Genomic DNA, 14,943 nt, shown 5'->3' with positions numbered 1-14,943 from the left:
AAATATCAATTTATAACATACTACTCTTCTGTAAAAAGGAAAACTAAAAAGTGCAGAAGATTTTATATAAAACAAGAGATTTTCCTTTTCTTCTTTTACTATTATTTAACTTTTTGGTTGCTTGTTTGATGGAATCATGATGGACTTGACGTTTGACAGTTAACTTGACATACCATCTTTGTCGGTGAATTCGTCAATCTTTGTATTTGCAGTTTGCCCTGGTTTGCAGTCTTCCATTAATTAATAGAAAGTGTTTTTGGCTACAACATATACTATCTGAGACAATAAGATGGAAGTTATCGTTGCCAATGTTGATCATATTAAATTTGATATAGATTACGCGTTAGAAGAGCAGTATGGAGCGCTACCTCTACCTTTCCCGGGAATGGACAGTAAGGACTTTTTCAGATAAAATATTTCGAATATTTCAACTTCAACCCTCACTATTGAAAGCCCCTTAAACGACCCACTGACCGAAAACTTCACAATTTTCAGAGTCCACCGCGGCTGTGTGCGAATTCTTCAGTCAACCAGGAGGTTGCGGCAATGGGCCTCAGTGTCCCTACAGACACGTTCGAGGAGATCGTACGGTCGTTTGCAAACATTGGTTGAGAGGTCTCTGTAAGAAAGGCGACCAATGTGAATTCCTCCACGAATATGACATGTCCAAGATGCCAGAATGTTATTTCTATGCCAGATTCAATGCTTGCCACAATAAAGAATGCCCATTCCTTCATATTGATCCTGAGAGTAAAATTAAGGATTGCCCATGGTATGTTTTTGAAGAAATGTTTAAGTTTGAATTTCAAAACTTTATTGAAAGGTGGAATAGGAATAAACTTTGACATGTTTTTTAGGTATGACAGAGGGTTCTGCCGCCATGGTCCACACTGCAGACATAGACATGTGCGACGTGTTTTATGCATGAACTATCTGGCTGGATTCTGTCCTGATGGCTCCACCTGCAAGTACATGCACCCGAGGTTTGAGCTCCCAGCTCCTCCTGAACAAACAAAAGACGCTAAAAGACTGCCTGTGTGTCACTACTGCTCTGAAGTTGGCCACAAAGCTTCATCCTGTAGTAAGATACCAGCAGAGGTTAGTGAATTACCAAATCCATTCCCTTGAATATAATAAATGTTTGTCCATTAGTTTCTTAAGTTAACCATATATACTCTTTTCAGCAAAGAGAAGCAGCTCTAAGACAAGAGGAAGCAAGATACCGTGCATTAGGCTATATTAAACCAGCCAATGAGAGTGAAGGAAATGAAATGAATAATCAAAGGATGCAGAGAATAGTTCACAAGCCCCTGGAAGAAGTTACCTGCTTCAAATGTGGCACTAAGGGACATTATGCCAACAAATGCCCAAAGGGCCACCTAGCATTCTTGTCCAGTCAAGCCAACCAGAACCAAAATGCAAACACTTTTAAAAAACCTAACTAGTATAAATTTGTGAAGCCCTCGCGGAGGCTTCAGTGATGAACTATTGATATTTTAGAAATGTGAAATGTTTATGTATACAGTGACACAAGTGACACAAATTTTAGTAAAACCGGCTGAAGAAAGCAATACCAAAAACTTTTAAATTCATTTGACTTTGTTAATGCTCATACTTATGTGTAAAATAATCAGGAATAGCTGGCCCTGTCTCTGTTGTTGTATTGTAACTTTAATTTATAAGTTTTATAGATAGTAGTTATTTGCCCATCTGTGTATACTGTATGTATGCTGTAAAACTGGGTGAATAGATATTGGGAAATTGTTCTAGTATCTATTCACATCCTTACTGTATCTATTCACCCTGTTTTACTTTAACTATATTCATACCTACTCCTTTAGGGTGAAATCAGGTGTGATATAAACTATGAGTGTGTATAATATTTTTATATACCTAGCAATAAAATTTAAAATGTACATATAAATGAAGTCTGGAACAGTGCTTTAAGTTGAAAGAAGTATAAGTTTTGACATTGTCTCCATTAAATATTTTTAAATAGCATGGTATATAATAAGTGTATCTTAATTTTTATTTACTGATCTAAACTATGAACAGTAAATAATGCATGTAAGTGCATGGATTGTAAAAAATATATATGTATAAGACTACTGTAATATACAAATAGAAGTAGAATTCAGTTGCATGAAAAACATAATATTCTAAATAACATAATATTACAATATGAATTAATTTTCTGCCAGTTCTCTTGGTTTCCATCTCTGAGGTCTAGCAAGTTCCGACTGATTTATGTTATTATGTGAACACAAGATTAGTGGTGTAGTTTCCACTGAACATCTTATATAGGAAAACATTTGATGTGTATGAAATAGGTTTACTGTGCTAAACATAGTCCTCCCGCAATGACTTCCAGAATTGCCAGTTAGAAAGAATCTACCTACTACCTAGTTATAATACTATCAATATAATATGATTTATTTGAAATAAATTGTATTCCTATATTTTTTTATTTTTATTATAATAACCCCAACTTAATAGCTTATTTTATACAAAATAAATCAAACCTCTTCAAAACAAAAAAAAGGTTTGACTCCCTCGTCCTGTTTACAATTTTATTGGTTTGATTCGAATAATCGTAGCCGTGATTGAGTTAGAAGAAAGTATCATTCATATACGTCCCACTGCAGCAATGTATGATTTAGATGAACTACTTTTCGACTTATTTATCCCAAAAATCGCCCATCTCTGGTTCTTGAGACAAATATTTTAGTGATAAATATTTAAACGATGCCGCTTAAGCTCGAATAATAAGTGTGTGTAATGAGTATACTGTGTACTAAGTAAACTGTACCGGGCACGCAGGTCTCAGCTTTAGTTCTCGAGTCAAACAAATTATTCGTATATAGTATAAAATAATAAAAAAAAAAATATTTATTATTATTATTGGGATTCTTTGGTGTACTGAAATTTAATAACAACTGGTAAAATTTTTGTTGACTTCTGTCTCAAACCAATGGCTAGATAATGATTTAAGTACACCGTTTGCAATGATGGACACTAGATGAATACCACAGACTTTGCTTTTACAGTGTGGAACCTTTGTGCTGGCAAGTGGCAACACTAAATCTTGCCATAGACTCAAGAGTACTCAAGACTGACAGTTTTAGTCTTTTAGTTGACATTTTCAATTCAAAGCTTGATTTCGAAGTTGCGCGCATTGTATCTCAAAGTCAAAACGTGAAGAGTGAAATCTAAACTTTACTGACACAAGTGTCTGGCTGAGGCTTAAAATATATTGGACAATATCTGGTATTGTCCTCAGTGAAGCGAGAAATCGCCGAGAGGTTGATAAAATAATAAATCAAAACACTCGGTACTTTCAATAACATCAACATGGTAAGTGATGCACGTGTTACAATTCACTGAATTTGTCGTATATTTCATTAAATATTCCAAGTTCTTCATATATATGAATATCTTGAACTGATATGCAATAATTCATTCAACTTGCTCACATGCTTGATTTCACGCGGTTATGCAGTTTTTAGGTTATGTCTATATTGCCGCTAGTGTATTCAAACGTTTCTTAGCTAGGTGCACGTGGTATTTCATGTTATTGTTTGATAATGTATATTAATGTTTATTCCAGGGTGACTCCGAAGCTGCAGTTAACCCCAAAGCGTATCCTCTTGCTGATACCGCTCTTACGGCCAAGATCTTGAACTTGGTTCAGCAAGCTTCCAACTACAAGCAACTCCGCAAGGGAGCCAATGAAGCTACGAAGACATTGAATCGTGGTTTATCAGAGTTCATTATAATGGCAGCCGATGCTGAGCCATTGGAAATTGTGCTTCACATTCCTATCCTCTGTGAGGATAAAAACGTACCTTATGTATTTGTTAGGTCTAAGCAAGCTTTGGGCAGAGCCTGTGGCGTCTCGCGGCCAATCATTGCGTGTTCAATCACCATCAATGAGGGCTCGCAGCTAAAGCCACAGATCCAAAGCATTCAACAAGAAATTGAAAGACTCTTAGTGTAAGTGATATAAAGTGTTTTATAAGATTATATTTTAATGTTGTGAGTGACATGCCTACAAAATATATTCTAAAATATTACTTCTGTATGTTTTATTGAACCTTTATTGTTTTGGCTTAGTTTCATGATATTGAGAAATCCTTATGAAACTATTGAAGATTCAATTATTTATTTATTTATTGGTTGTTATATGAATTGTAAAAGTATAAAGTATTACTTTGCTCTTGAAGCAGACCTCTTGACTGCAGATTTCCAGTGATAATAAGTCAACTTATACCAAATAACCATTTTGAAATAAAAACCATGCTTATAATGATCTAGTTTGATATAAAATTTATTAACAACATGATTTGGAATAATTTACATTAACAATTATAATACAACAAACAATATATCACTGAAATAATTTCTTAACTCTGAGGTTCCAGTTGTCTTCCCATCCAACTTCTCTGAAAGTGGTGATTTCCTTCCGCATTCTATCTGCTATAGCATTCTGCTGACTGTTGTTGGGGAAACCTTGGAACCAATTCGTCAATTCTTTGTAGAGTTCTTCACTTGTTCTAAATGTGTATCCATTTACTCCATTTTCAACAAGTTCATCTAGGCTGTGGGCAAATAAATGTAAGTATTAGTACCAACTAATAACTAAGACAGAACAAAATAATTTAATCACTATATTGGATTTTTAAGAAATACCCCTACTACATTATTTAACAAATAATAAGTTAGCTCACCAGAGGAAATCAAAAGCACAAACAGGTAATCCAGCACCAAACATGTCAACTACTTTCATAGGGAGGTCTAGTCCTGACGAGCTGGTGTGCAGACAGACTCCAAGATCTGCACTGGCCACCATTTTGGGATAATCAGCAGCTTCCAGCCAAGGTGTGAACACCTGGATGTTCTTCCATTGCTTCTGTTCTATCTTTTCGAGATACCTCTCTTTCTCAGGTCCCTTACCAGTAATCACACAGACCAATTTTGGTAATTTTTCAGTAAGATTACAAGAAGTTTCATAAACTGTGAACAAAATGAAACCTTTATGATTTAATTTATAACTGATATAGTATATTTTTATGGTACTTCATTACAATAGTGGTTTTAACAGCCACATAACTATGCTAGCATTATATTAGTGTGATCAAACAGCATCTTACGTTGTAGAGCCTCCATGAGTAATCCAAAATCTTCATCAGCAGTCCAGCTGGTACTGCTGAATAAAAGGCCTGGTCTGTCAGACCTTAGTTCCACTTTACCATTTACTTCTTGAGTGAACAGAGTTTTGGTATTAGGCACATCAACTTCATTTAATTCCTCATCCCCAAATGCAGGGTATGTCTTGCTAAGCTGAAGGAACCAGTCATGTTTTTCCTGTAGCGTAAGTGGCCTAAATATTTTTGGTGGCCTATCATAAAGAACTATTGCATTGCTGAAAATAAAACCACATGTTTATAAATACAATTATAATCTGTAACCAATTTATCATAAAATTGGAAGTGGTGGATGAAACAATTTGTATGTAGGTATTTCAAAATACTTACTTTACATTCCAATTCATCATAAGGTCTTCCTTCATAGAATAAGTTACACAGATGCTTTGATCTGCTGACTGGCCAAAGAATGTTTCAATAAATCTAGCTATTCTGACAATAAAGTGATCAGGCGACAGAGACATAGCCATTATTGAATATGCATAGTTGTGCCAGTCTATAATAAACTTAGCTTTACTAAATAAGCAATATAGTCTACATACTGGCAGTGTGGGTATTGCCGGTGGGTTCTGACACAGAACATAATGACATTTGCCGGTTACATATAACGTAAACAGTAAACTTATTGTCTGCCAAACCGTCTTGGCTACATATCTTATCAATCTAGGGCCAATACTGATGGGATGGAGTTGTGTTATGGTTATGTGAGGGTGTTCTAAAATTTCCGATAGAGGTTCAGACTCCAAATAACCAATAATATTCACATTTAATCCATTGTTTGCAAGAGATAACGCATGATATTGCATACGTGGACTTCTACCGATATCACCCAAAACAACTACTTTAACAACTTTTCTTTCGTTTTCTGACGCCATGGTGCTTACACAAGTTTACACTCACGAGTCTTAAACATTAATCATAGTTTTTCTAGTTAATAAATTCGTTTATAGGCGATTTTATTCAATATGATTTGTTTTCAAACTTTTGACTTCGGCAAACCGCGCTCGCTGTTTAGCAAATTGACAGTAACATTTGTATTGGGTGGTGACACTGACAATCAGTAGTTCAGTGTTGTCAATGTTATGACAATTTAAAATTAAAATAAAATTACGATTCTCGTTTAAAGTTCTTCAAGGTTTATTAGCAAGGATCAAATGTTATTCAGGAAAACTCCAAATAGCGATCAGAGGTTATTTGATTCATAGTTTTTACTAGCGGAGATACAACTATCCCCCGAAAAATCCCCATTATGTCAAAACAAAGAGTGGGTGTCAAAATCAGCTGTGCTGTGGTTCTGTGATGCTGTTGATGGTATTATAAAATAATAGTTTTTAAAGTGTTACAACTGTTAGTGATAGTAATTTGATGAAAAACATATCCAGATATGTCTAAAGTGCTGATAATAAGACATTTGCCAGCTGCACTGTCGTTTGAAGATAAAGAACAACTCTTAAAACATTTTGGTGCTGAAAATGTTTGGGAAACAAGATCTAAACGTAATTATCTTTTTGCCTCATTTAGTAGTGTTGATAAAGCTAAGGCATCACTCTCACGACTACATCAGCTGGAGATAGCCAACCGCCGACTTGTGGTAGAATACTCCACTGAGAAGGAACCAGTCACAAGTAATAAAACTGACTCTGAACAGAATTCTGAAACTACCAAGTTAATCAAACAGTTCCTAAAAGTTTTGAATGCGTGGAACCCATCTATTGACTTCTACCAACCTCCACCAATACATTTGAAATACAATTATCCTGACATTAATTCACAAATAGCTATGAATATAATTTATTCACTATTTAATCATAAACCTTTTTATATACAAACATTACATTTAATGAACAAAATGTGTCTTGATGTTCCCTTTGAAGAAAATCAAAAGGCCCTGGAGTTTTTCAAAGAAACTTACAGGCAACATTTTGTGTCAGACATCCAGCTGCCTCCACCACCACCTAGTGAAACAGAGTCTGAAATATCTAGTGCAGAAGATGAACATAAAGTAGAACCTGTTAGAAAACTAGTCACCAGGAAAAGAAAACTTCCAGTTCCAAAACCAATACATCCTATCAAGCTCCAAGCCGTGATGCCAGTCACTACTAAGGCAAAGAAAACTGTAGTTCACCAGGAAGAAGTATTTGAAACAATAACCCCTATTCAAGAACCAAAGAAAATTTTGCTGAATGTTCATCAAGATGCACTACAGAAGCCCACCGAGGAACCTGAAGTTATTGGAGAACTTGGGAAGTTCCAGAAAGAAGATCCACCTGTTGAAATTGAAGACAAACAAGAAGAACCAGACCAGCCTGTCATTACCAAAAAGGAATTGTTACGGAATAGGATATCACACAAGGATATGAAGATACTACCAGTTTTCAAAAATTACCATCCTGGAGAACCATCAATGAGACTGTACATCAAAAACTTAGCTAAATCTGTGTCAGAAAAAGATCTAAATAGCATTTACAAGAGATATGTTGAAAAATTGACTGATGAGGAAATGACTGGCTTTGATGTACGGGTCATGCAAGAAGGTAGGATGAAAGGACAAGCATTTGTGACATTCCCTTCTGTGCGAGTTGCAGAAACAGCACTGCATGAAACCAATGGCTACTTGCTAAAGGAAAAACCAATGGTTGTACAATTTGCTAGAGCTGCCAATAAAAAGACTATAGAGTAATATTTTGTGTTTATTATTTTAGTTCACCAGTAACAAAATAGTACATTATTTACATTTAAAATACTTAACATCAAATTTGCATTAATTCTATAGCATATGAAAGAGACCCTTCATCATTGTCTATCATTTTACCAGACAACAGCTTGTGTATAACAGGCAGCACCTCACTGACTGTGTGCAACTGTTTGATGAGGTCTACAACAACATTCAGTGTGTTTTGCAAAACTGATGTTACTTTTGCATCTTTTGTCATCAAGTATTGCTGATAGAATGCATCCATTAACAAAGTAAACCAATCAAATAATTTGCTTTCATAGTCTGTATCCATATTTTTGTCTGAATTTACCAATACATGAGCCATGTAAGTCATTAGAAATAGAGTATCATCCAAACGAAGACCATTTCTCAATGGTGGAATGATCAGTGCATCACTGAATGAGATTTGTAGTGTAAAGTTTAGCAGCTCAAACTTAGCTTTGTGTACTATCTGATCCTTCTTTGTAGCATGCTCACCAGAACATAATTTTGCAAATTGTTCGGCATCAGTCACATCAATATTATTTGGGTTTACTAAGTTTATAGCATACTTGAGCACTGCTACTAGAACTGTTTCTGGTACATCCTTGAACTGCTTCAGTGTTTGGTACACTGCTCTAAAATCATTTTTCTCCAGGAGTGGTGGTATGACATTATTACAAATACTTCTTTCTGTTAATCCTAACTTTAGAAGCTCTTTTGTGTCATCATTAACTGGGAATTGAGGTTCAGTTGGAGAATCCCAGTTTGCAATCTCCATACATTCATTTTGAATAATTTCATGGGATCCCAAGAGACTTGATAGATTTCTCTTTGTCTGTAGCACATATGGCAACATGCCAATGTGGTTGGATGCTTCTAAAACGATGCGACCATGGAAGCAATATAACTTGGCACCCTCGGAGTACATTTTCATTGGGTACCGACATGATCCAACTCCAAGAACTATATTGTAAGCTATAATAATTGCTCCATCTTGTTCTGCACAACTCCCAAATACAATCAGATGGTCCTTGCCCATCCAGGCTAGAGATACACTAGACAGGGTGGATACCCAAGGGACACTGCCTATTGTTTTCCAGTCCTTGAAGTCATACACAGTCATCTTGCCATCACTCCCTACAAAATAAAAATAAACAAGTTAAAAAAACATATTTCATATACTTATAATGATAAAATGTAGTTGTACATAATTTTAAACTTACATAAAATATATACAGCATTCTTCTCCTCAGTGCAAATAAATTTCCCCACAACATAAACATCATCAGGTCTTGTAATTTTAGTTCTAGTTAACTTGGATCTATCCATGTCACCAAGCTCATCTCGGAGTGGGCAGTTCAGTATTTCATAAGCATCTTTATTATTCTTTAGAATATAACAAATGAAATCTGTTTTGTTGATAGTATATGTAGCTGTTTCAACTATTGAATCAGTATCCTTCAGCAGTGACTTGCCCTCGTATGTCTTTCTGTTGTCCAAAGCATATGGTAGAGATGCACAGTTACCATTACTGAACACAATAAGTGGTGACTGCTTGGTTCTCGGAATTATCTTCAAGATATTTAAGGGAAACTGAAAAATAAAATACAAATATGTTAAGGATGTTCAGCATATATGAATACAATTATATAGCAAGTACTTCATTAGGTATTACCTTGAATTTCTTAATTTTATCCAAGTTGTCTGAGTCTTCCTTCCAGATTTTAACAGTATTGTTATTAAATACCCCAACATAGTTGTCTTGCTCCTTGTCATAGATCACTGTTGACGTAATGTGATCTTTTGAAGTCCATCCGCCGATTTGCTTTTGGTCTGAAAGCTGAATAAACCAAAACATTACAATTATAACCTTTGAATATGATATCAATACATGAAGATAACTATTTTAAACCTTAGTTGTAACTTATTATGGATAAAATTGGCATCTGATTTATCTGAATATGGTTATGAGTGTAAGCGTTAAGAACTTACTTGATATTTGTTGACCACATTTCGTCCCAAAGTAACAATAACGTGTTCTTCTACTTTATCTTCAGCTACGCCAAGAAAACTTTTTTGGTCTATTAAAGGGCAAAGTACGTAGTAATTGTGTAACTTAGCCATTATTTAAAACACTAATGAATTCGTTTTAATTCATAAATCACACATATCCGCGTGTTTTTATTTAGCGAAACAATACGTTTGTCGGTCCGCTCATGTGCCAAACTTATATTTTGACAGTGACATGTGATTAATTTGAGTGACAGTTCCAGTTCAGAAATCATTCATAATTTTGTGTCAGTGTGAGAGTGGTCCTAGTAGGTCCTATAAAGTTAGTTTTCATTTCATTTTAAACACTAATGCAACATTGCCCATAAATCATAAAAGTGTTATGATTTAAATAAAAGTTAATTTGATTTAAACATTAATAAGTTTTAAATCAGCAATTAGCGTTCGTTAGACCAATTTTAATTTTGGAATGTTAATTTCGAATAAAATAATAAAACTACAGTTAATTTCGATAATTATTACGTGAATTACTTATTGTAAAAGTTCTTAATTCGCTTTGTGATTGTTTGATGCTAAATTTGTAAATTCATGATCAGAGTTCAAGGTTATTACCTACTTACATCATTTGGAGCGTGTTCTTATCGTTCAAATAATTTATTATTACATCATTGCTACGTACGACGTACCACTTGGCAAAGTTGTTGTTTCTCTTGATTCATTTAGTCATTCTGTGGCAGACATCCAGTGCACACGAACATGTCTACAGCCGGTAAAGTAATCAAGTGTCAAGCGGCCGTGGCATGGGAGGCCGGCAAGCCTCTATCCATTGAGGAGATAGAAGTAGATCCGCCTAAAGCCGGTGAAGTTCGTGTCAAGATCACCGCCACTGGAGTTTGCCATACCGACGCATATACGCTTTCCGGCAAGGACCCCGAGGGCGTTTTCCCTGTCGTGCTGGGCCATGAAGGCGGTGGTATCGTCGAGAGTGTCGGCGAAGGTGTTACCTCCGTGAAGCCCGGAGATCACGTCGTGCCCCTGTACGTACCACAATGCAAAACCTGTAAGTTCTGCTTGAACCCTAAGACTAACCTATGCCAGAAGGTGCGCGTGACACAGGGCCAGGGTGTCATGCCCGACGGCACCCGTCGCTTCCGCTGCAAAGGACAAGAACTGTATCACTTCATGGGATGCTCCACATTCAGTGAATACACTGTTGTTCTAGAAATTTCTCTGTGCAAAGTCAATGAGGCAGCAGCTTTAGACAAAGTATGCTTGCTGGGCTGCGGAGTCCCCACTGGTTATGGAGCTGCCCTGAACACAGCTAAAGTAGAAGCTGGATCAAACTGTGCCATCTTTGGTCTGGGAGCTGTGGGTCTGGCTGTAGCCCTAGGATGTAAGGCTGCAGGCGCCAAGCGCATCATTGGAGTGGACATTAACCCTGACAAGTTTGAAGTTGCTAAAAAGTTTGGAGTGAATGAATTTGTGAATCCCAAAGATCATGACAAACCCATCCAACAGGTCCTGGTTGACTTAACTGATGGAGGTCTAGATTATACTTTTGAATGCATTGGCAATGTGAACACTATGCGTGCTGCCTTGGAAGCATGTCACAAGGGTTGGGGAGTCTCTGTCATCATTGGTGTGGCAGCAGCCGGAGAAGAGATTAGCACTCGACCATTCCAGCTGGTTACTGGACGCACCTGGAAAGGAACGGCTTTCGGTGGTTACAAGAGCCGTGACAATGTACCAAAACTTGTCGATGAATATTTGGCAAACAAACTTCCTCTTGATGCATTTGTAACTCACAATGTGCCTCTTAAAGAAATCAATGAGGCATTCCACTTGATGCATGAAGGAAAATCAATCCGAGCTGTTGTACAAATGTAATTTAAAACATGAATACTGGATATTTTTATAAGCATTTTTATTCCTAATGGTCATTGTTATACTGCATTTTATGAGTGATAAAATGATTACATGTGAGACATGTTATCTTTGTAATATTAAACTGTTACTATTCTAAATTTTATCTTTCATTTTCCTCCTAATTATATGGTTATACTAGCTTTTGCCAGTTACCACCCAAGTCAGCTCTGTATACCAAAATTCATCGAAATCCATTCAGTAGTTTTAGCATGATTGACATACAAACATCCAAACAAACAATCACATTTATAATATTAGTGTGATTACTTGCACACAGCTATAATAATTTTGTGTACTAAATGATTAGACACGCATTGGTTGTAGCATATTTTGTACTAGCTACTTCCGCGCGGTTTCACCCGCTCTGCTCGGTTCCTATTGATCGTAGCGTAATGATTTATAGCCTATAACCTTCCTCGATAAATGCGCTATCCTACACAAAAATAATTATTCAAATCGGACCAGTAGTTCCTGAGATTAGCGCGTTCAAACAAACAAACAATCAAACAAACAAACTCTTCAGCTTTATAATATTAGTATAGATAATTTGCAGCTTGTTCTTTTATGTTTACACAAAAATAGAATGTGTGGGTGAACTGAGGGACCACACTGGGAATTCGCAAAATTAATGTTCTAGGATTTAGTAGTAGACCTAAAACAATTGTAGAACGAATCTGGGAATTTGTAAACAAATATATTAAAAACTACGACCCATAAAGTGTGGTCCCTCAGTTCTCAAAGACGATCAGCCAGATCTCTGAAAGTATCTTATAAAAGAAGGTTTTGTGAATACAGACATTTAGTAAATAATTTGTAAAGACATCTATTAAATAACAGACCACAAAGCATTAAAGATAAAAAAAGTATAGCAACTGAACTGTGGTCCCTCAGTCCACATACAAAGATAAATATTTTATTGAATATTACTGAATAAAACCGTTATTATTCTACATAGAGTTTTAGTAAAAGTCTTAAAACATTATGTAAAAAGAAATGGATCTTAAATATCGAAGCATTTCGAAGATAGCGATGATTAAAAGTGGTCCCTCAATCCTCTCCTCCACTGACATTTAGACACTGCTAGCTGCTAGACGAGAGGAATATCTGAAAGTCTAGTGTACCTAACATTTAGTAATAGTTTTCTACTAAATAATAGGTATATAACATTTTGTATTTCTTACCTCTAAGCTGAGAAAATATTAATTTTTTAATCCTATGAAAATAGGTAGACCAGTGTGACCACAAAATCAAACAAAGTGTAGACAGTACTATTATTCTTTATTTATTTAGATGAAACGAAAACAAGGTTGTACGGTTAACAGGAAACAGGAACTGTACCACTTGTGATCATCAATTTAGTTACAATTACGAGCTTTCAAAAATAATTTCATTCGATTTGAATGGCACTATGATAAAAATTATCTTAGTAATGTTCCTGTTACCGTAACAGTAAAGAACAAAACTTACAAAATCCTGGGCGCATCTGAATTCATTCCATCATTAATTCCAGGCGGTCTTGGCCATTACCGATGTCACTGTTTTATTAATGAGCGTTTCTTTTGCTACGATGATCAACATCTCAAAATTATTGAAAGTACTGTCCAACAAATATACTTACCTACACTCATTAGCTACGTCCAAATGTCACTTACTTAAATAAAAGTATTATAATAAGTGATGAGTTAATTTTGTACTTTTTTCTACTTTTTATTAAATACCCATACACCATGTAATAAAGCATTGAATTAACCGTACAACCTCGTTTTCGTTTCATCTAAATAAATAAAGAATAATAGTACTGTCTACACTTTGTTTGATTTTGTGGTCACACTGGTCTACCTATTTTCATAGGATTAAAAAATTAATATTTTCTCAGCTTAGAGGTAAGAAATACAAAATGTTATATACCTATTATTTAGTAGAAAACTATTACTAAATGTTAGGTACACTAGACTTTCAGATATTCCTCTCGTCTAGCAGCTAGCAGTGTCTAAATGTCAGTGGAGGAGAGGATTGAGGGACCACTTTTAATCATCGCTATCTTCGAAATGCTTCGATATTTAAGATCCATTTCTTTTTACATAATGTTTTAAGACTTTTACTAAAACTCTATGTAGAATAATAACGGTTTTATTCAGTAATATTCAATAAAATATTTATCTTTGTATGTGAACTGAGGGACCACAGTTCAGTTGCTATACTTTTTTTATCTTTAATGCTTTGTGGTCTGTTATTTAATAGATGTCTTTACAAATTATTTACTAAATGTCTGTATTCACAAAACCTTCTTTTATAAGATACTTTCCGAGATCTGGCTGATCGTCTTTGAGAACTGAGGGACCACACTTTATGGGTCGTAGTTTTTAATATATTTGTTTACAAATTCCCAGATTCGTTCTACAATTGTTTTAGGTGTACTACTAAATCCTAGAACTTTCATTTCGCGAATTCCCGGTGTGGTCCCTCAGTTCACCCACACATAAAATAGACCAGACAAATTTATCATAAGGAATGTACTAGTTTTACCAACATATTAAAAATATAAATCACCATAATAATGTACCAAATGATTGTATGTTCAATCAACTAGGTACTTATACTAGCAATTAGATTATCAAAGGTTTATCTGAATTAATGTAATCTCAAGTCAAGCCAGTTGTGATAAATGAATGGAAGCATGTGTTTATACATACAATACACATGTATAAGTAGGTATAGTGTAGTGTGAGCTGGTATTATTTAACACGTAAAAGCATATAATTAATAATTATGTAGTAGCTTCTAATATAGCATACTATCCTTAAGTAAATACCTCAACTCTTAATTTAGTATTCACAGCACAAACCATGTTTTACAGTACCTATACAAAGTCCATACTAAAGCGGTCAGTATTCATCAATTATTTAGTTCGAATGTGCTCTCTGACTACTTGCTATTGTATAGAATAGGAATGGTTACTTCCGTTTTATGTGCGGCGTGCAGCGGCCTCAACATTGAGTCGGATTATATAATCGTCATCAATTCCAAATTGAAAAATCTAACATTATGGTAACGTGCGCAAATAAGTGACACATATTATGGATATTCTTGAATCTACCATATCTA

At 35.3% G+C, this 14,943-nt stretch overlaps 6 protein-coding genes across 6 annotated transcripts; 4 read left to right on the top strand and 2 right to left on the bottom strand.

The window, feature by feature from the left end:
• The first annotated feature begins 161 nt into the window (after positions 1 to 161).
• LOC118272779 (cleavage and polyadenylation specificity factor subunit 4) lies at positions 162 to 2,460 on the top strand. The gene is made up of 4 exons (XM_035589455.2): positions 162 to 392; positions 496 to 772; positions 858 to 1,098; positions 1,185 to 2,460. Exons 1-4 carry the CDS (start codon positions 290 to 292, stop codon positions 1,443 to 1,445), a joined length of 882 nt encoding a protein of 293 aa, XP_035445348.1. The 5' UTR covers positions 162 to 289; the 3' UTR covers positions 1,446 to 2,460.
• A 656-nt stretch (positions 2,461 to 3,116) lies between these two features.
• On the top strand, positions 3,117 to 4,073 carry LOC118272476 (NHP2-like protein 1). The gene is made up of 2 exons (XM_035589013.2): positions 3,117 to 3,354; positions 3,608 to 4,073. The coding sequence occupies exons 1-2, from the start codon at positions 3,352 to 3,354 to the stop codon at positions 3,995 to 3,997; spliced, it is 393 nt and encodes a 130-aa protein (XP_035444906.1). The 5' UTR covers positions 3,117 to 3,351; the 3' UTR covers positions 3,998 to 4,073.
• Positions 4,074 to 4,297: 224 nt separating this feature from the next.
• On the bottom strand, positions 4,298 to 6,220 carry LOC118272355 (chitobiosyldiphosphodolichol beta-mannosyltransferase). The gene is made up of 4 exons (XM_035588792.2): positions 5,535 to 6,220; positions 5,151 to 5,422; positions 4,728 to 5,013; positions 4,298 to 4,598 (listed from the first exon to the last, which is right to left on the bottom strand). The coding sequence occupies exons 1-4, from the start codon at positions 6,077 to 6,079 to the stop codon at positions 4,388 to 4,390; spliced, it is 1,314 nt and encodes a 437-aa protein (XP_035444685.2). The 5' UTR covers positions 6,080 to 6,220; the 3' UTR covers positions 4,298 to 4,387.
• A 170-nt stretch (positions 6,221 to 6,390) lies between these two features.
• LOC118272356 (RNA-binding region-containing protein 3) lies at positions 6,391 to 7,886 on the top strand. The gene has a single exon (XM_035588793.2). The coding sequence runs from the start codon at positions 6,589 to 6,591 to the stop codon at positions 7,882 to 7,884; it is 1,296 nt and encodes a 431-aa protein (XP_035444686.1). The 5' UTR covers positions 6,391 to 6,588; the 3' UTR covers positions 7,885 to 7,886.
• Positions 7,882 to 10,146, bottom strand: LOC118272354 (nucleolar protein 11). Its single transcript, XM_035588791.2, has 4 exons — positions 9,895 to 10,146; positions 9,578 to 9,742; positions 9,126 to 9,495; positions 7,882 to 9,039 (listed from the first exon to the last, which is right to left on the bottom strand). Exons 1-4 carry the CDS (start codon positions 10,024 to 10,026, stop codon positions 7,955 to 7,957), a joined length of 1,752 nt encoding a protein of 583 aa, XP_035444684.2. The 5' UTR covers positions 10,027 to 10,146; the 3' UTR covers positions 7,882 to 7,954.
• Positions 10,147 to 10,190: 44 nt separating this feature from the next.
• Positions 10,191 to 11,936, top strand: LOC118272357 (alcohol dehydrogenase class-3). The gene has a single exon (XM_035588794.2). The coding sequence runs from the start codon at positions 10,669 to 10,671 to the stop codon at positions 11,797 to 11,799; it is 1,131 nt and encodes a 376-aa protein (XP_035444687.2). The 5' UTR covers positions 10,191 to 10,668; the 3' UTR covers positions 11,800 to 11,936.
• Positions 11,937 to 14,943: the final 3,007 nt, after the last annotated feature.

Source organism: Spodoptera frugiperda, chromosome 4 (assembly GCF_023101765.2).
Source record: "Spodoptera frugiperda isolate SF20-4 chromosome 4, AGI-APGP_CSIRO_Sfru_2.0, whole genome shotgun sequence".
Taxonomy (NCBI): Eukaryota; Metazoa; Arthropoda; class Insecta; order Lepidoptera; family Noctuidae; genus Spodoptera; species Spodoptera frugiperda.
The sequence above is the reverse complement of the archived record's forward strand: the minus strand, read 5'-3'. Positions and strand labels throughout refer to the sequence as shown.